Genomic DNA, 20,443 nt, shown 5'->3' with positions numbered 1-20,443 from the left:
CCTGTATTGCATGCTGATGTTTACCTGCAGGTTGTTTATATCCCCCTGTATTGCATGCTGATGTTTACCTGCAGGTTGTTTATATCCCCCTGTATTGCATGCTGCTGTTTACCTGCAGGTTGTTTATATCCCCCTGTATTGCATGCTGATATTTACCTGCAGGTTGTTAATATCCCCCTGTATTGCATGCTGATGTTTACCTGCAGGTTGTTTATATCCCCCTATATTGCATGCTGCTGTTTACCTGCAGGTTATTTATATCCCCCTGTATTGCATGCTGCTATATACCTGAAATTTTTTTATATCCCCCTGTATTGCATGCTGCTATATACCTGCAGGTTGTTTATATCCCCCTGTATTGCATGCTGCTATATACCTGCAAATTGTTTATATCCCCCTGTATTGCAAGCTGCTATATACCTGCAGATTGTTCATATTCACCTGTATTGCATGCTGCTATATACCTGTAAATTGTTTATATCCCCATGTAATGCATGCTGCTATATACCTGCAGATTGTTTATATCCTCCTGTATTGCATTCTGCTATATACCTGCAGATTGTGTATATCCCCCTGTATTGCATGCTGCTATATACCTGCAGATTGTTTATATCCCCCTGTATTGCATGCTGCTATATACCTGCAGATTGTTTATATCCCCCTGTATTGCATGCTGCTATATACCTGCTGATTGTTTATATCCCCCTGCATTGCATGCTGCTATATACCTGCAGATTGTGTATATCCCCCTGTATTGCATGCTGCTATATACCTGCAGATTGTTTTTATCCCCCTGTATTGCATGCTGCTATATACCTGCAGATTGTTTATATCCCCCTGTATTGCATGCTGATGAAGAATAGTGTTTGCTGCTTGGCAGAGAGAACCATCCCATTCAGATATTCCACCCTTAGATATTGAACGATTATTAGAATAGAAAGGTCAAGTATAGAGTTTACTGAAAGGTCTAGTATAGCGTTTATTGAAAGGTCAAGAATAGAGTTTACTGAAAGTTCAAGAATAGAGTTCTTGGAAGGTCAAGAATAGAGTTTACTGAAAGGTTAAGTATAGAGTTTACTAAAAAGTTAAGTATAAAGTTTACTAGAAGGTCAAGAATGGTGTTTACTGAAAGGTCAAATATAGAGTTTACTGAAAGGTCAAGAATAGAGTTTACTGATTAGTCAAGAATAGAGTTTACTGATTAATCAAGAATAGAGTTTACTGAAAGTTCAAGAATAGAGTTTACTGAACGGTATACAGAATAAAGTTTACTGAAAGGTCAAGAATAAAGTTTACTGAAAGGTCAAGAATAGAGTTTACTGAAAGGTCAAGAATAAAGTTTACTGAAAGGTCACGAATAGAGTTTCCTGGAAGGTCAAGTATAGAGTTTACTGATTAGTCAAGAATAGAGTTTACTGATTAGTCAAGAATAGAGTTTACTGAAAGGTCTAGGATAGCGTTTATTGAAAGGTCAAGAATAGAGTTTACTGAAAGGTCAAGAATAGAGTTTACTGAAAGGTCAAGTATAAAGTTTACTGAAAGGTCAAGAATAAAGTTTACTGAAAGGTCAAGAATAGAGTTTCCTGGAAGGTCAAGTATAGAGTTTACTGATTAGTCAAGAATAGAGTTTACTGATTAGTCAAGAATAGAGTTTACTGATTAGTCAAGTATAGAGTTTCCTGAAAGGTCAAGAATAGAGTTTACTGAAAGGTCAAGAATAAAGTTTACTGAATGGTCACGAATAGAGTTTCCTGGAAGGTCAAGTATAGAGTTTACTGATTAGTCAAGAATAGAGTTTACTGATTAGTCAAGAATAGAGTTTACTGATTAGTCAAGAATAGAGTTTACTGATTAGTCAAGTATAGAGTTTCCTGAAAGGTCAAGAATAGAGTTTACTAAAAGGTCAAGTATAAAGTTGAATGAAAGGTAACGAATACAGATTACTGACAGGTCCAGAATAAGTTTACTTAAAGGTCAAAGAGAGAGTTCAACAAAAGTTCTAGAAAAAAATCAAGAATGGATTTAACCAAAATCAAATATTATTTACTGAAAGTCGAGAAGAAGGTTAAATGTTAAGAATAGGAAAAGGTTTAGAACGATAAAATTTTAAAAGTTTTGAAGAATAGGATTGTACCTTGAGGTTAGCAATAGCATGGTTGATGAATATATGATAAAGATGAAATTGCTGTTGAAGTTCGTTCTTGTTATCTTCCTCTTCGCTCAAACCTCTGAAATTGAGATCGTAGAGATCTTTTACTATTTATATTAACAGTGATAGTTTTATTTAAAAATATGCTTTTAAGCTCATCTCAAGCAATGTATCACGCGTCATTCTCGACTTTTGCTTTAATGTGTTTTTTTTTTAAAGGTAATTGGTCCATGACCAGCACCGAATTTTAAATAAAATAAATTGTCTTTGACTTTTTTCCTGATCCCCATATTTATATATGTCATGTTTATGTTTCGTAGATAAGTTGGAACTTGCCAGAAGCAAAGCGTCAAATAATTAAGTTTATTAAAGGGAGTGTTTGCGAAAATTTAAAGGAGGTATAGGCTTACAGTGAAAAATAATCCCTTTTGAACGTTTCTAATATTAATTCTATCTGTTGCATCAATAAAGAGAAAATTGTTAAAAATGACTTATACTGGAGAATGTAACAAATTCAGAAAGTTGCAATATATTTAGTTTATTAAAGGAAGTGTTTCCGAAAATTAAAAGGGGGTATAGGGTTACGTTGAAAAATAATCGTTTTTGAACGTTTCTAATATTAATTCTATCTGTTGCATCAATAAAGAGAAAATTGTTAAAAATACTGGAGAATGTAACGTCCATACAAATTCCGAAAGTTGGAATATAAGACTTATATTGTAGAATAATCATTTTAATTTTACACAAATTATTCAGATATTACAACTTAAAGTCATCGATTATATTTCGACGCATTCGTTTATAGTTAATATTTCATAATATTTGTTATTTGTTTTATAAACATGCACTTACAACGACTTTTTGTCCGCTAGGTGTCTCTGCCACGTATACTTAGTCTTAATCATAGCATCGAGAGCAGAGACATCTGGCGGCAAACTATTTCTGCGTTTAATTGCATTGTATACAAAATGTATAAAAAAAATTATGAAATATTAACTATATACGAATGCGTCGAAAAAAAATCGATGACTATAGGTTGTAAAATATCTTTATAATTTGTTTGAAATTAAATTGACTTTTTTACGTGATCCGAGTCGTATATTGCAACTTTCTGAAATTGCATGGACGCTTCGTTCTTCAGTAAAAGTCGTTTTTAACAATATTCTCCTTATAGACGTAACAGATAGAAGTATGCTTAGTAGCCATTAAATTATAAACCCCTTTCATTTTTTTAGCGAACACTTCCTTTAAAAACTTATTATGAAGCTTTAAATTTTTCATTTTTTCAGATACGCAGCATTGTTTTCATAAATAAACATTTTAGAGAGGTTAGTTGTGCAGTGGATAGCTGGGATTCGAAGTAAAACAAATCAGGATATTTTAGAAAAGAGTGAATAATCTCTTTAAAGGGTCTGTTAGCGTAATTTCAGTGACCCTTCATGCAAAGTGCAATACCCTTGAATCCTTACACTACGTTCATGTATTAGGGGGATATTTGTGTTTAATGGCTTATATGGCTTATGGCGTGGAAACAAAGTGTTAAGCAATTAAAAGCACTTCCGTAGATTAATAGGAATATCCTTGATCACTCAAAGATTTAAATAGTACCGTTATGAATAGGAGATGCTCCTCTCTTTAAATGGAAGGTCACATGAAATTACGATTACGGTCCCTTTACGTACCTGTCTTCTCGTGAGGACAGCCATATTTTTAGATGAATAGATCCTTGAACCTTAAACAGGATAATCAGTTATTATTACAAAAAATAATATAATTTAGTGGTTTACAGAGATATTATACAGATATTTCAGAGGTAGTAAAGTCATTTCAAACCTATATTCTCCACTTTTTTATCTATGCTTGTAATTGTATATATATTTGGCTAGTTAGTCGGGTGGTAACTTTGCTTTCCAATAATTGACTTATCTGGCCCAAATTTGTTGCAGTATCTCACATGCACCCAGCAAAATTTCAATTTGTAAATTTTTATAATTCAAAATGTGTACTGGAAAAGATACGCGAAGCGAAGTTTAATTAATGAAAGAGAAAGTGCGATGATCAAGAAAATGGATGAAAGATATTTTGAATAGAATAATTAAATAAAACATATATATATATATATATATATATATATACAGTGAGAACCAGAAAACTGTCGAATTGCAAGACAAAATTACAAAGCAATATTTTTACTAGTAAGTTATTAAATCACGTATTAAGTGAGATAGGTCTGTTTACACTGCACAATTTCCAAGTCTCATGTTCATTGAATGTTTAAAGTCATAACTTGAGTGGTTTCAGTTTTTAAGGTGAGGAACGGTTGTTTTATTAACGATATTGTAAAGTTTCTAAGATATTTACGAAAAACAAAATCCTTGAATGATTTGTCAGTTTAAAACACCAGCAGCCGTTTCTCAACCATGCATGAACGGCGAAACAAAATTGTATTTACTTAACATTTGCTTTCCTTTTATTACGTCGAATTCTGACCCTGAAAGAAAATAAGAAAAAACAATGCAAAAAGTTTGAAAACTATACAAATAAAACAGTTTTGAAATGTTGGAAAGTTTTACTAAGAGTTTTAAAAAATAAAGAAGACTAGGAGCAAGAATTTATACTTAAATTAAATGTGGTTCAATACAATGTCTTCTGAACCGCATATATAGTAAGGAACAAAAACGGAAGTAATTAACAAGAACGAAAGTAAGTAACAAGAACGGAAGTAATTAACAAGAACGAGAGTAAGTAACAAGAACGGAAGTAATTAACAAGACGGGAAGTAAGTAACAAGAAAAGAAGTAAGTAACAAGAACGGAAGAAAGTAAGCAAGTAAAATATAAAATGTTTTATTTAGTAAGTAGTCCCTTTAACTTGATATATCTATAGAGTAAGGAACAAGAACGGAAGTAATTAACAAGACGGGAAGTAAGTAACAAGAAAAGAAGTAAGTAACAAGAACGGAAGAAAGTAAGCAAGTAAAATATAAAATGTTTTATTTAGTAAGTAGTCCTTTTACGTGATATATCTGTAGAGTAAGGAACAAGAACGGAAGTATGATTCTTGTTAATTAGAAGAATAAAACCAGCATCATTCCCTGACCTGTATATCTTAACCACAGGGGTGAATACAACTTCGGAACACTTTTTTAAAATATTAATTTTAGTAAAAATATCTTTTTTTAGAAAGAATTTTTTTTCCTCCGAAAATTTCCGTCGGTTTGGATTAAGATGAATAAATGAAATTCTTCAAGGATTAAGTATAAAAGAACTGATTACTCTCTCACTCACCAGTTCAATTATAATCATTGACATCCTACAATCTGCAAGGAAACCAATAGTTAGACCCTTTTCTAGATTTAGACCTGTACATGTATGTACAGGTACTCTAGAACAGTACAATCGTGAAGTGTTTACACAAATGTACAGAACACTGTTAAAGTTTATATTATAAAAGGGAAAAGTTTTCAAAACCTGAGAAATAGAATTTAAAATTAAATTAAAACTTTAAAATTTAGAAAATATAATTTTGTTTATCTGGCAAAAGGTTTAATAGTATATTGCATCAATATTTTCTTATTGTTATACATCCTTAAGACGAAAACTTTTGAAATTTCAAATTTTGAATATCAAATCTAACAGAATTATTCGTTTAAAAATATCAAAGGTACGTCAAAATTCAAATATTTGAAAATTAAAGTAATTGAGTTTTCTTATCCCAATACGTTAGAAAATACGCCTTTGATATTTCAAACTTTTAATTCTTTTAGATCGGTAAGTCAAAGTTTGAAATGACCAACCATCCATCAGGTTGTAAAGAAATAGGCGTACGTAAATTTGAGTTTGTGACAAAGGCTCAATTCCCTTTTCAATTATACAGATTTTTCAATTATTTCCCATTGATATTAGCAAAAAGTTTCAAACGCCTAGAAGCAAGTTGGAATGTATTCTCTGATTAAATATTTAAATTTGCAAAGTCTGAACACCATATCAAATATTTAAGTTCTTAAAAGAACCATATTTTTAATTAAAAGTCTAGCCAAGCTAAATCTAAAAATAAATTCTGCAAAGTTGTTTTCTTATTAAAAAATGAGAAATTAAAATTTCAAAAGCTGTATTTTTATTAATTCTACCAAATATTGAGGGGTTTGGATGGCTGTAAAGGAAATGATATCCAACAGATATCCATCAGATATCCAACAGATAACCATCAGGTATCCAACAGATATCCATCAGATATCCATCAGATATCCATCAGATATCCATCAGATATCCAATAGATATCCAACAGATATCCATCAGCTATCTTACAGATATCCAACAGATATCCATCAGATATCTAACAGTTATCCAAAAGATATCCAACAGATATATATCTAAGTGCAACTATTGGTTTACTGAAAGATGCAACTCGTGTTCCCTGTTCTCCTCTGTTCTGCTGTCCTAGTTGTCCTGCTCCCTGCAGCTCAAGCTGATGGATATGGAGGGGGACACGGTAAACCATTTTAAACGAAAATATTTAGGAAAAAAATATTTTAAACCTTTTCCCAAATCGTGAACGTATCTAACTTTACTAAACCTTATTTTGACGTGAGACAAATAATTTACATGTAAACAAAAAAATGTTTTCAATTGAACCTTCATAGAGTAGCTTATAGAACTGTAGCATTAAAATCTTTGTCGTATTAGGGATGAATGAGATACCCATATTTTTCTATCTAATAATTGAGTTTTCAGTGAATTGAAGTTATTAGAATTCACCATTATTCTGAGAAACGACAAAATCTTACTCATTCTTGCTCGGATGATGGTTTATAGAATACCCTTGAGAATGTGCCATGCATAATATTAACAGAAGGGTTAATGGAACTAGTTCCTTTAGCTCTCTTTATGTTTCTAAATCGACGTGACTTAATATTAATGCTATTTTGCTAAAGCTATTTTGCTTGTATTTATTATGTAACAATATAAAGAACTATTTGCTTTGTATGCGTTTCCATTATATAGAAATATTAATTATTGTAAAAATGTATTAATATTTTTATTTTTATTATTAGAAAATATCTTTAAACTTTACATTTACAACCTTACTAGCTGTACAATATGTACATACAAACTTATATTGATGTAAGTGTAATAACTTTTTGATTTGTTTATCAAGTCGTAGAAATAATAATAAAAAATATTACTTTATTTACAAATTAAGAAGTTTTCGGTAAAATAGTTTTCCATATAAAAGATGGAAAATTATGGTATAAAGGAATTGAGTCTTTGTCACAAACTCTGATTTTCTAATCACTAATTTTTTGGAACCAAATGTTGTAGACCTTACATATTTCAAACTATGAATTCTGTTAAATCAAATAATCAGAGTTTGAAATATCAAAGGTTTACAACATCGGGTTCTAAAGATATTGGGGTTTAAATATTTGATTTTGTTACAAAGACTCAATTCCTTTAGAATCGGATCTATTTATATATGTAATGTTCTTATTATAACATGTCATATTATACTTTATCCCATGAAACAATCGTATATTTTGACCATTTATATTAAAAAAGTACTGTCAACGTAATTGTAAGTGACTCTCCATGTCTTGAGTTGCATTTTCGATTCGCAATGATATTTCCTTAAAAAGTTAGTTTGTGTAAAAATAATTAGATTTCCATGTTTTTAACTTTGAAAATTGAGCATTTTCAATTGGAGTTTCAGAATTAAGCCTGTTCAAGCGAGGAAAATAAGAATATCTTTCACTTTCACTGATTAAAAAAGGGTTAAAAAATACCGTTGTGAATCCGACATGTCCTTTTTAATAAATTGTACTCTGAAACCGTTTACTGTACAGGGCACAGCAGTGTAGGATCTGGTACAGCCTGTATTGTGAAGGGCTCCTACTGTCAATGCCATTACTGTAAATGTGAACATGGACAGCTCCATTGCTCAGGATATGGACATGGCAGTGGAGGAGGATATGGTAAGTATATCTACCCTCCTTCCCCCCTGATCCCTAGGTATCCTCTCCCCTTTAATAAATTTTACCCTAAGAATGATAAAAGATATAAAGGCACTCCCATCTATGAAAGTCAAGGCTTGGGATTGGGACTGCTCTACTAAATTTGTACCGGCCCAGCCCTACTCTCGTACTAATCTGAAATTTGTTCCACCCCATGATTGGCTCTATTTAAATACATAATCAAAAATACGACATTAAAAAAGTGATTTTTTAGAACACTTTTTTGCGAGTATATGATTATTCTTTGACTTTTATAAACAATAAAAAATGATTTTCAATTCCAAAAAGAATTGGAGACGGAAATATCCATTTTCTTTATTCACTCTCTTCGCTCTTACTTAATTCATAAAGGAACTGAGTTCTTACCACAAACTAAAATTTTCCAATCCCTTTATCTTTGATTCCTGATGACATAGCAAATAAAAAACCCGAGTGTGTGGCAAGAACTCGCTTTTTTTAACCCATCATGAGATCACCATGCATTAATAAATAAATTTTCAGGAAAGAAGTATTGCTATGGAAGCATGGAGGGAGAATATTGCCATTGTGATTATTGTAAATGTAAACACGGATTTGGACAGGACAGCTACGGCAAGGGGTGCGGCGGTCATCACAAGAAGTAAACAATGCGCAGTACATTAGTAAACCATAGATGAACTATACGGTATTTTAGTTGCAGTACGCCTGGTGATATTTGTTATTAATCTATTTTTGTTTTTCAAGTTTTTAGAAAATATACTTTTAGACAAATTTCAAGTTTTCATATCTCCCCTTTCTCTTCACCATTTTGTAATTATTAAAAAATATTCATAAAACAAAATTCTAAAATTTGAATGTAAAGTTTAGTGTTGTTTCAAGTATTTCTTTTTACTATTTTGCACAGAGCAAACTCTTTTTTGTCAGGTTGATTATGCTTGTTTTACAGAAACAAATTAGCTTTTCTAAAATATAAAACATTGCTAGTTTCTGAACTGGAAACAGATTTCTTTCTATAATATTCTGACATTTCTGCGGAAATATGCAAAGTTGGTTTTATAATTTATAAAAAAAAAATCATCAATACTGACTTCTAATAATCAATCAATTAATCAATCAGTCACCAAATCAATTATTTAAACCATAATAAGCCCTGGCCCTGGCCCTATGTCACCCTCGAGTTCCCTCAAAAATTTCATAATGTGTAAAAAAAAGATGGAAGGCAATATTTAAGCGATTGTCACGAAGCTCCCTAATGGCATAGAGTAATATATTTTACCTGGGACCTGAGAGACCTGCCGGCCAGCTTGTACCATGTGTCCAGGCCTGTACTTGGTATATCCTTAATAAATAATCATTAGTCTAGGCTTTAAAAAAAATTCTAGATTTTGTCCCATTGTGCTGAAATCGATAGAAAGATTTTTGTTTTCTTATAAATCTTTATCCAAAGAAAATGCTCAATTTCAGCATTGTATTTAGTCACAATCATTTCGAAATTTGTTCTTATTAAACAGAGTTATAAAATTAATAAAGTAACAAAGGTTTGAAGAATGAATGGTGTCATTAGTTAAAAAGAGTTATCAAGAAAAATTTGAAACAATTTTTGAAATTTGTGCAATTTACATTACAAAATTAATTTCTGAATTTTGGCAATGAGAAGAAGAAGTTGAAAAAGCAATCACTTTTGAAGCGAATAAACTTGCAGGATTCTTTTCTTTTCTACCAAAATTGGATAAGGTTTTCTCATCATTTTTCTTAGATTGATATTATCAATTTGTTTTCAATATTTCTCACTCACAGATGAACCAGAAACTGAACACATGCCTCATACTCTAATTTTCTAATCCGGATTTCCTTACAACATAATATCATAGACCTTTGATATTGATAGAAATATCAAAATATGAAACCATCAAGTTGCAAAGATATATGAATTTGTTGTTCAGTTTCTCTATAAAGGGATTTCAACAGATCAAGAATTTCCTTAAAGGGAGAGACCGGCTATGGTAAGGAATTAAGTGCAGTCTAAATGAGAACACTTTTAGGATTCGTTTGATAACAATGCGACAAAAAATTCGACTGCTAATCAACATTTTTTGTTTTTGACTCCATTTCAGGGACTGAAAAATGTTATACAGAGGAATTTTTTTTTATGTTTTTCTCGACATTTATTTTTTGCTCTGTGCCCTAGGGGTTTCGTTACAAATTGGAAACTGAAAGTGTACTGCACCTGTACTGTTTACAAATATTAAAGTGCAAGTGTACTGCACATTTACTGTTTACAAATTGGAAATTAAAAGTGTATTGCACCTGTACTGTTTACAAATATTGTGTAAGTGTACTGCACATTTACTGTTTACAAATTGGAAATTAAAAGTGTACTGCACCTGTACTGTTTACAAATATTGTGTAAGTGTACTACACATGTACTGTTTACAAGTTGAAAACTGGAAAACTGGAAAATTGTAAGTGTGCTGAACTTGTACTGTTTACAAATTGTAAATTGTAAGTGTACTGCACCTGTACTGTTTTCAAATTGTAAAGTGTAAGTGTACTGCACTTGTACTGTTTACAAATTGTAAAGTGTAAGTGCGCTGCACTTGTACTGTTTACTAATTGTAAAGTGTAAGTGTACTGCACTTGTACTATTTTCAAATTGCAAAGAGTAAGCGTACTGCACATGTACTGTTTACTAATTGTAAAGTGTAAGTGTATTGCACCTGTACTGCCAAGGTTATACAGCCCAGGAAGTCGTCTTGATCGGAGCCTCTGTTTTCAAAACATAATAATACTGGATTTAGATTGAAAAGATGCTGCACCACGGTAAACTAGAGGCCCTAGTGGATCTAGCTTGAAAAGTTGCTGCACCACGGTAAACTAGAGGTCCTAGTGGATTTAGTTTGAAAAGATGCTGCACCACGGTAAACTGGATGCCCTAGTGGATTTTACTTGAAAAGATGCTGCACCACGGTAAACTAGATGCCCTAGTGGATTTTACTTGAAAAGATGCTGCACCACGGTAAACTAGAGGTCCTAGTGGATCTAGCTTGAAAAGATTCTGCACCACGGTAAACTAAAGGTCCTAGTTAAATGAATCTTAACCTTACAACCCATTTCCACCAATTAAAAGTAAATTTTTTGTATTTTGTATTTCATACTTTTTGTTAGATTATTTATCAAGTATTTCCGGTCTTGGAATGAAAGATCCAAAGATGATTGGAAATAATCAAATACAGACAATAAGTACTTTCTTGTATGTTAGTTTTACGTAACAATTATACTTTATTTATTTTCTACTTTCTTCTATTTTCTTCCTGCAGGCTGCATACTTGATACTAGTTTACTTTAAATTAGAAAATCAAATTCGCAAGTAAGAATGCTTAGAATAGTTTAGCGGAAACGCATCTTATTAGGAATGGTTTGTTAAATCAAAGGTAAATGAAAATCAGCGTCAGATTTTAAAAAAAATAAAGGAATCGTGCACAGTTTAATTGTGTTTTATCATTACTCTCTTTAGATAATTAATTACTTTTGTAATCTGGCGAATTAAATTAATGAAACCACAAACAAATTTTTGGGAAAATGTGAGTGAGTTAGCAGTGCTTGTCACGGCTTTAAATTTAAAATTTCCGTTCAGCTGTTGTAAACTAGTGCATTATCATAGAAAATTTTGACCTCCAAATTAAAGAATATAATTGACACAATTACGATTGAATTCATTAAATCTATGAATCCTTGTTTTATTTTTTTTTTTTTTATTATGAAAATTAAAATCATATATTTGTATATTCATCAAAATTGCAAAATTTGTGGTGCTCATATTTAATCTTTTAAAAACTCAAAAATGGATTGTTTCTTGTTTTCTCGAATTGCTATTATTATATGTTCCTGGCTGACTGTGCGATCTGTTTAAAGAATCTTCGCATTCCTTTTACTCCCTTCACCTAAATATTTATCTTTTATTTTTGCCAAAAATATAATTTTCTAATCCTATATCTTTGAAATCTGGTGGTGTAAACCTTTCATATATTTATATTTTAAAATTAGGCAATTAGATCTAACAGAATGAATTGTTTGAAATATTAAGAGTCTACAACATCAGAATGCGTAGATTTAGGGATCAGGAAATTAGAGGTTTTTGAAAAAAAAATGATGTTAAGGTTCTCTTTACTTCAGGTTGCAAAGATAAAGGAATTGAAAACTTTCTGGCATGAACTCAGTTTCTTTTTAAATGAGAATATCTTTGCTATACGGTTTTTTACCTGGTTGAGTTTACCAACATGGTCCTACCTGGTTGAATTTACCAACATGATCCTACCTTGTTGAGTTTACCAACATGATCCTATCTGGTTTAGTTTACCAACATTATCCTACCTGGTTGAGTTTACCAACATGATCCTATCTGGTTGAGCTTACCAACATGATCCTACCTGGTTGAATTTACCAACATGATCCTACCTGGTTGAGTTTACCAACATGATCCTATCTGGTTGAGCTTTCCAACATGATCCTGTCTGGTTGAATTTACCAACATGATATCTACCTGGTTGAGTTTACCAACATGATCCTACCTGGTTGAATTTACCAACATGATCCTACCTGGTTGAGTTTACCAACATGATCCTATCTGGTTGAGTTTACAAACATTATCTACCTGGTTGAATTTACCAATATGATCCTACCTGGTTGAGTTTACCAACATGATCTACCTGGTTTAGTTTACCAACATGATCCTACCTGGTTGAGTTTACCAACAGCTTCTATAACACTCTCCTCGTCATCATGATCCCTGAAAACATTTTTGGTTGAACTCTGAGCTGTTATATATGTAAATATATGATCAAAGGGAGGGGCGAAAATATTGGTCGGACACCAGAGATATCATGGTACAAGGACTTTTATTGGGTTTTATNTCTTATGAAAAAGGGATGGGGCTGATGCAGGGACGTATTTAGGATCTTATGAAAAAGGGATGGGGCTGATGCAGGGACGTATTTAGGATCTTATGAAAAAGGGATGGGGCTGATGCAGGGACGTATTTAGGATCTTATGAAAAAGGGATGGGGCTGATGCAGGGACGTATTTAGGATCTTATGAAAAAGGGATGGGGCTGATGCAGGGACGTATTTAGGATCTTATGAAAAAGGGATGGGGCTGATGCAGGGACGTATTTAGGATCTTATGAAAAAGGGATGGGGCTGATGCAGGGACGTATTTAGGATCTTATGAAAAAGGGATGGGGCTGATGCAGGGACGTATTTAGGATCTTATGAAAAAGGGATGGGGCTGATGCAGGGACGTATTTAGGATCTAATGAAAAAGGGATGGGGCTGATGCAGGGACGTATTTAGGATCGTATTAAAAAGAGATGGGGCTGATGAAGGGACGTATTTAGGATCTTATGAAAAAGGAATGGGGCTGATGCAGGGACGTATTTAGAATCTTATGAAAAAGGGATGGGGTGGGGGGCCTTTATTTTGGACTCGGAGCTTTCATGTGTCCTGGTATAAAGAAGCCCAACTTAAGAAATACATTTTAGAACTTCAGCTCTATTTTAGGAAACTATTATAAAAGTTTAATCTAATGATTTGTTGGATATTAAAGAACATCATTTTTCAATATATTATTATTCAATTATAATATATTTAACAAAAGTAGTATTCAAAATCACGTTTCAAAATTCACTTGAGTTTTAATCAAACTTTATTTACTGGTGTTGATAATGTTTATTGAAATTATAGATTAAAATTGATCAAAATATATATAAATTACCAGATATCAAGATGGAAGCAATCTGTGTTTTGATCATCCAGGTCACTGAACAAATGAAAAATAAATTATAAATATATTAAAAATTATAATAAAAATACTTTAATTATGAATAAATCCTTTTTGTTTTTTAAAAAAGGGATGATAAAAAACAACTCATCTTTATCATTTATGTTATTCATGTCTAAGCAATATAACGCAACTTAAACCGTGACAAACTCTAATTCACAGTGACCAACTCTAATTCACCGTAACCAACTCCAACTCACCGTAAACAACTCTAACTCACCGTAAACAACTCTAACTCACCGTAAACAACTTTTACTTACCGTAAACAACTCAAACTCACCGTAAACAACTCTAATTCACCGTTAGCAACTCCAACTCACCGTAAACAACTCTAACTCACCATAAACAACTCTAACTCACCTTAAACAACTCTTACTTACCGTAAACAACTCTAACTCACCGTAAACAACTCTAACTCACCTTAAACAACTCTTACTTACCGTAAACAACTCTAATTCACCGTAACCAACTCCAACTCACCGTAAACAACTTAAACTTACCGTAACCAACTCTAACTTAACGTATCCAAATCTGACTCAGTATGTCACCAACTCTAAGGCAGTGTATGTCACCATTTCTAACTCACTTCTTTGTAACCAATTTCATTTCGTCCATTATTACAATGCTGCAGAAAGTTGAGAAATAGTTCAAAGGGAAAATCTAAACCTTTCTAACTTATCACAAAACGGTTGAAAGAGTTGGAACTTTTCTAACTTTCAAACTCGTCAAATAGAACACAAAGTTTAGTTGTGATTTAAAAGGCTGAAAGAAAATCTTATTCATTATTTGAGATGCAGGATGCAGAATTTTACAAAGAAACAGTTGAATATTTAGCTAAAGGTAATAAAAGTAAGAATAGTTACAGTAGTCTAGTATAGTCAGTAATTAGATTTTTATGAGAGGTATGTAAGGATCAGCATTGTTTTGAGGTTCGTGTTTGCACATCAAAGTTTTTTTTTGATTTTGAGAAGCTGTTATGTTTAAATTATTGCAAAATCCAATTTTTAAAAGTTTTCTTATTTTACATTAGGCAAATTTACTACCCGAGTTTGTTGATATCTTTTGTCGGAGTAAAGATTTTGCATAATATAAAAGAAGCAAAATTATCAAGCATACAATGTTAAAATAGAGTATATCAAAATTTTATCATTGCCTCTGAAAAAAAATCAATAACATAAAACGTTTTAAACGAACCTCGTATAGCGATTATATTGATCCTTTGTCAGAAAAACAAGACAGTAAATTTAATAAGAAATTTTCAGTTCAAAGTTTTTGCTTTCTATATTTTTCTGTTTTCTATTTTATCATTAATAATTTAATATTAATTCTCTAAATGTCAATATAGAAAAGAAACAGAACAGGTTTTCGTTGCTTTGGTTTTCAGACAAAGCTATATGGGGGGACTATAGGNTTTCAAGCTTTCTCTTTAACCAAGTACTACAACCCCTAAATTTAAAAACTGTATATTTTTCCATTAAAAGCCAAAAATTTTAAATTGAATTAAACTTACAATTTAAACTTCTCCTCCCATACAGGATTAAGTGTAGCGGACTTGACGCTGGTTGCTCGAATATACTTGGCAGGAAGCTGAGTCCTAAACATAATAACAAGCGTTCCACATCATGTTGGATTATCTTTAAAGTCTTTTTTAATATTAAATAACGACGAAATAAAATGTAAAAAAGTTCCACAATAAACTAAAGGCGTCATGTATAGGAACATATTGAGAAAATAAAAATTAATCAGAATATCATCGAAAATAAGTAATCTTGTTCAAATATTAGTTTCTATTTCCTCCTTATTCTGGTTTCTCATTATTCACAAAGATTTTCTGCAGATTTTCTATAATTATTATTGAAAAAGAAGAATTTGAAGAAATCTGCGAATACATTCAAATAAAACAAGAAATTCAATATAATAGTGAAAACGAAATAATCGATTTTAGCATTGATTTCTTGACAAATTTAATTTGAGAAATATGTTCCTAACCATCCAATTAGATTACTGTATAATTTTTAGTTTATTTTTCGTTTTTTTTCAATAATTAAAAAAAAAACTTATTCTGAGAACGTATCCACATTCCATCCCCAAAGTAGGAGTTTTGAACGTCGAATTTGCGCTCAAACTCAGGATTTAAAGATCTTTAAAAAATTTATGCCTCAAATGAATCCGAAAAAAGTTTTCCACAACACTGCATACTCAGTTCAACTACCTTACATAGCCGGTCACTCCCTTTAAGCCTTATTACTTACTAGGCCAAAATAATTAAAGAACAAAAATGTTGTAGGCACCCTTTCTTTTCTGCCTGAAAGATGTTGTATATATGCTTTATATAATCTTTTACATTTTGCAATAAAGTTGAGAAAATTTTACTGAAAATTGATCATTTTCAATTACCTTTCTTCTAGAAAAATGAATTATGGATATGTTAAGTAGAGATAAGAAATGAAATTGGCAAACTTTATCGTTTTCTCAAGTAAAAGGACTATCTCAGTTCGATCACAACTACTCAGATAAAAGTTTTAAAGGAAATTGTTTTGAATTTGATATTTAACTTTTTTTGCAATAACGTCGACAAACTCTTTCAGTGTCCGAATTTAATGAATTTGAGCCGCGTTTTAAATCCGCCAAAAACCGGCTTACATCTTAAAACATTGAATACAATTTTAAGTGAAACCAACCGTATTTGAGCCGCAGCGTAAATTTAAGCCGCCGCTCAAATTCTTTAAATTCGGCCTCGGATACTATGTGTATTTTATTTGAACTATAGCTAATAAACTCACCCTGAACTATTCCTTCGTATCTCTACAGGGGTTGAAGTTAACGATGAAAGTGCACTCTGTATGTCAACACAATCAAATATAAAGAATATATGTCTTTATTACAGATTAAATAAACAATCTTATTTACAAGGCATCACTCATACGTAACGAGAACTTGGCGTTGTCCCTGCAGGTTATCACTATTATTCAAAAATCAAACAATTACTTCTACCGTTTATCCGAGCTTAGTATACTGAATTATGATTTTCAAAAATTGTCTAATCTTTTAACTATGTAATCCCCGGAGATACCCATAGGTTCCTTTGAAATTTGAAATTCGGTTTAGCCGTTACATATATTTATAAATGAGCAAAGAGCTTTATTGTAAAGAGTAAGAAGTTATTTCTGTAACAATAAAATGGAAATACCTATTTTTTTGTTTCATCGTATTAGAGAGACTTATTTTAGAAATATCTAGAAAATCCTAAATTGTATCTTATTCTTCGCAAAAAAATTAAATATCGTGCGTGATATTTAAAAATTTTAAATATAAAAATCTTTGTTATTCTTTTCCTTTGATCTGAACTTTAATCCGAACTATTCAAGACAAAGAACCCCAATTAAACTTTTAAACATTTAATGAAAAAATTCATAAGATCTAGTTGTTTAAAGTTTGATGGAAAGATGGAAGAGATTTTAAAATATTAAAAAATTTTCAAAATAACAATAGAAAAAAAAAGTTTCTTATCATTTATCAATAGTTTGTCAAAAATGTTGAACTTGTTTGAAACTCATGGAAAAGATGGGTTTAACATTTCTTTATAAAGGATTTGAGTCTTTGCAACAAATCCCAATTTTCTAATACCTATATATCTACAACCAAATTATGTAAACTTTTGATATTTCAAACTTTGATTGATTGATGTAACAGATGTCATAGTTTGAAATATCTAAGGTCTACAACATTGGGTTATTAAGATATAGGGATTTAAAAATCAGAGTTTGTGGCAAAGACTCAATTCCTTTAATCAAACATCGGATAAAAAGATTGGTACTATTCAATTCCGAATTCAAGTTGGGGTTCATTTTTGCGAAAACTCCCTTTAAATTATTAATGTATATTCTGCTGGAACTTATTGCGAGGTAAAGGGGATTCCTTTTTCTTAAATCCAATCTTCTCACGGAAACTAGAAAAAACCCAGTATTGAAAATCGTCTTTGTTTTTGGCGCTTTGATTACTTTGCGGCATTATTTTGCATTTTGCGCGTTTACAATAATGTGAGGTAATGATAAACACTAAAGATACAATGTTCAGAGTTATGTTCTATTTTATCTGTTTAGCGAAGAACTGACCTTGTGTACTTTTTAATAATCTTGGGTTCTTGTGCGACCAACTCATCACTAGTTTCAGAACTTTCCGAGGCAACGGAACCATGTCTACAACAAATGAAACACATTGTGAGAGGAAATCCTAACATTATGTTAGACTAATCGAAAATCACAGTAGACAGATCAATCACTATGTGAAAAATGATTGATAAAACATCCATTATATATATATTTAGTTTTGAGCAAAAAACGTGTTTTTAAATTTATTTGACCTATGCAGTTTTACAAATAATTAATTATATACAAATTGCATTTTTACTTTTAAATTAGTACATATTTCTCAATAGAACTGAATTTGTCTAAAACTCAAATTTTTTAATATTCTTTGCAATTGGCCTGATGTCGCCAATTTTCTAACTATGGATTCTGTTAGATGAAATTAAGTTTAAAATATCATCTTAGTATTACATCGTCGGGTTGAAAATATATAGAGATTAGAAAGTTAGAGTTGGAGGCGAGTAATGGAATTTACACTCCAGGAAATCAAAAAAGGAAAAAACTGAATTCTGAACAGTCGTCTCTGGAGTCTCATTCTTTGCGGTTGACTGTTTGATCTAAGAGCAAGCGCAAGCAGTGTATTATAATAATTGTGGGAACTTTCTTTAAATGTTTACCTGGAATAATCTATATTGCTTTCCATGGATATTTGAGAATTAAAAGCAGGTCGAGCATTCGTCTGACAAGTCTAAAATATCATATTTTTAATAAGAACCGACAGGTTTGATTCACAATGGTACGCTTATAAACATTTTACCGGGACGGAGATATTTTTATTTTTCTAGGGGAAAATTAATTTAGTATCTTTGAGAATTATTTATAGAACGTAGTGTACGGTGTTTATTAACGTTTTTCTGCAATTTTTAGTTGGACAATGGAGGATTTCTTTGTCGTCGATGGCTGCAAGGTTTAAAGGGTACTGATATATATATATATATATATCTATATATAAAGTATTGGTGGCACCTAGGTCTGGTCTCCATGTACCCAGGGTTCTGCTGTCTGTTTGTCTGTCTGTCTGTTTGTATCCAATAAACGTCAAAACGGCTGAACCGATCGGGCCCAAATTTTTTGTGGGACATCTAGGGACCCCGATCGTCATTAAATTTTTAAAAATTTTGAAAATCCACGAAATATTTTGTGAAAATCCGCGAATTATTTTTGTTTTGTTTTACGATGTACACAAAGAGAACATGTTCACAATTAATTTAGAAGATGGGCGCGAAGCGCCCTCTAAGGCTAGAAAGAAGGGCGCGAAGCGCCTTGAATTTCTAGTAAATATATATATATATATATATGGAATGTACGATATATATATATATCGTACATTCCATGTGTATTTTGTGTTGCTATTAATTAAATTAAATAACTTATTAAGTCAAACGGTTGTGTGCTATGTACAGTACTGCAAATTATTTGAAATTATAACTTTAGTAAAAAAGTCGTCTTTCTATTCCAAAGTTTTATGGGTCCACGTTAAACATGTGTGCTATAGTCTGCATGGGTTTGTAGGAACAATAAACATCAAATCTATTCAATTAATCAGGCCTAATTTTATTTATTGTAGTTTATGTCCGACTACGCTTTTTCATTTGTCAAAATTTTCGAAAACTTATCTGCAATGAACAAAAATGCCACAATTTTTGTAATTTAAAATAAACAACAATAAGAACACAATATCTATTCTGGGGAACATAAGTTTTAAAAAATGGACATGGGCTAAATAATTTCTAGGAACCGAGTTTAATGAATCTTAGTGAATTGGTTACTGCCGGTTCAAATTTGAACCACCGATTCAATGTTAAAGATTACGGAAGAATTTGAATTGGAAATTAAAATTCTTAAATAACATGGGTTATTAAATAATAAAATGTTTCTGCTGACTGAAACAACTGGTGAAATATTACAAACGAGTTTAATCTCTTATTTAAAAAATTGTACACTGTAAAAACGTCTGACCGATTGGTATCAAATGAATCCTAAAGTTTTTCTCTTAATCCTTCAGCTCAACTACCAAGTCTAGCCGGTCCCTCCCTTGAAGGAAGGATATGAATCTGTGATTAAAATTTGAACCGGTGGTATGGAAGTTCAAAATGTTAACCTGTAATCCAGGAAAATTGGACCCTGGTCGTATACCCAGCATACAGTAGGGATCACTAAACATATTGCTAGATAGATAGATAGATAGATAAATAGATAGATAGATAGATAGATAGATATATAGATAGATAGATAGATAAATAGATAGATAGATAGATAGATAGATAGATAGATAGATAGATAGATAGATAGATAGATAGATAGATAGATAGATAGATAGAT

General features: G+C 31.6%; 3 protein-coding genes across 3 annotated transcripts in view; 1 reads left to right on the top strand and 2 right to left on the bottom strand.

Moving 5' to 3' along the window:
• LOC111695984 (BAI1-associated protein 3) overlaps positions 1–17,180 on the bottom strand; it is a 77,624-nt gene extending 60,444 nt beyond the window's left edge. The window contains exons 1-11 of the mRNA XM_023465483.1: positions 17,164–17,180; positions 16,757–16,849; positions 15,484–15,567; positions 13,908–13,952; positions 12,873–12,924; positions 12,024–12,079; positions 10,856–10,904; positions 9,415–9,477; positions 3,832–3,881; positions 2,135–2,228; positions 817–909 (exon numbers count right to left, since the gene is read on the bottom strand). Coding sequence (XP_023321251.1) covers positions 817–909; positions 2,135–2,228; positions 3,832–3,881; positions 9,415–9,477; positions 10,856–10,904; positions 12,024–12,079; positions 12,873–12,924; positions 13,908–13,952; positions 15,484–15,567; positions 16,757–16,849; positions 17,164–17,180 — 696 coding nt within the window. The remainder of the gene's footprint in view (positions 1–816; positions 910–2,134; positions 2,229–3,831; positions 3,882–9,414; positions 9,478–10,855; positions 10,905–12,023; positions 12,080–12,872; positions 12,925–13,907; positions 13,953–15,483; positions 15,568–16,756; positions 16,850–17,163) is intronic.
• LOC111695977 (keratin-associated protein 6-1) lies at positions 5,331–8,915 on the top strand. The gene is made up of 4 exons (XM_023465477.1): positions 5,331–5,475; positions 6,550–6,640; positions 7,992–8,120; positions 8,661–8,915. The coding sequence occupies exons 2-4, from the start codon at positions 6,550–6,552 to the stop codon at positions 8,780–8,782; spliced, it is 342 nt and encodes a 113-aa protein (XP_023321245.1). The 5' UTR covers positions 5,331–5,475; the 3' UTR covers positions 8,783–8,915.
• Positions 17,181–17,846: 666 nt separating the features above from the next.
• LOC111695983 (uncharacterized) overlaps positions 17,847–20,443 on the bottom strand; it is a 48,471-nt gene continuing 45,874 nt past the window's right edge. The window contains exons 16-19 of the mRNA XM_023465481.1: positions 20,223–20,277; positions 18,739–18,809; positions 18,089–18,172; positions 17,847–17,922 (exon numbers count right to left, since the gene is read on the bottom strand). Coding sequence (XP_023321249.1) covers positions 17,847–17,922; positions 18,089–18,172; positions 18,739–18,809; positions 20,223–20,277 — 286 coding nt within the window. The remainder of the gene's footprint in view (positions 17,923–18,088; positions 18,173–18,738; positions 18,810–20,222; positions 20,278–20,443) is intronic.

Source organism: Eurytemora carolleeae, unplaced genomic scaffold (genome assembly GCF_000591075.1).
Source record: "Eurytemora carolleeae unplaced genomic scaffold, Eaff_2.0 scaffold171, whole genome shotgun sequence".
NCBI lineage: Eukaryota > Metazoa > Arthropoda > Copepoda > Calanoida > Temoridae > Eurytemora > Eurytemora carolleeae.
The sequence above is the reverse complement of the archived record's forward strand: the minus strand, read 5'-3'. Positions and strand labels throughout refer to the sequence as shown.

Excerpts from the sequence above, each read along its gene's own strand:
- LOC111695977 (XM_023465477.1), top strand. The coding sequence starts at position 6,550 with ATGCAACTCGTGTTCCCTGTTCTCCTCTGTTCTGCTGTCCTAGTTGTC. Across the intron at positions 6,641-7,991 it reads TGGATATGGAGGGGGACACG|GGCACAGCAGTGTAGGATCT; the intron begins GTAAACCATTTT and ends TTTACTGTACAG. Across the intron at positions 8,121-8,660 it reads TGGCAGTGGAGGAGGATATG|GAAAGAAGTATTGCTATGGA; the intron begins GTAAGTATATCT and ends ATAAATTTTCAG.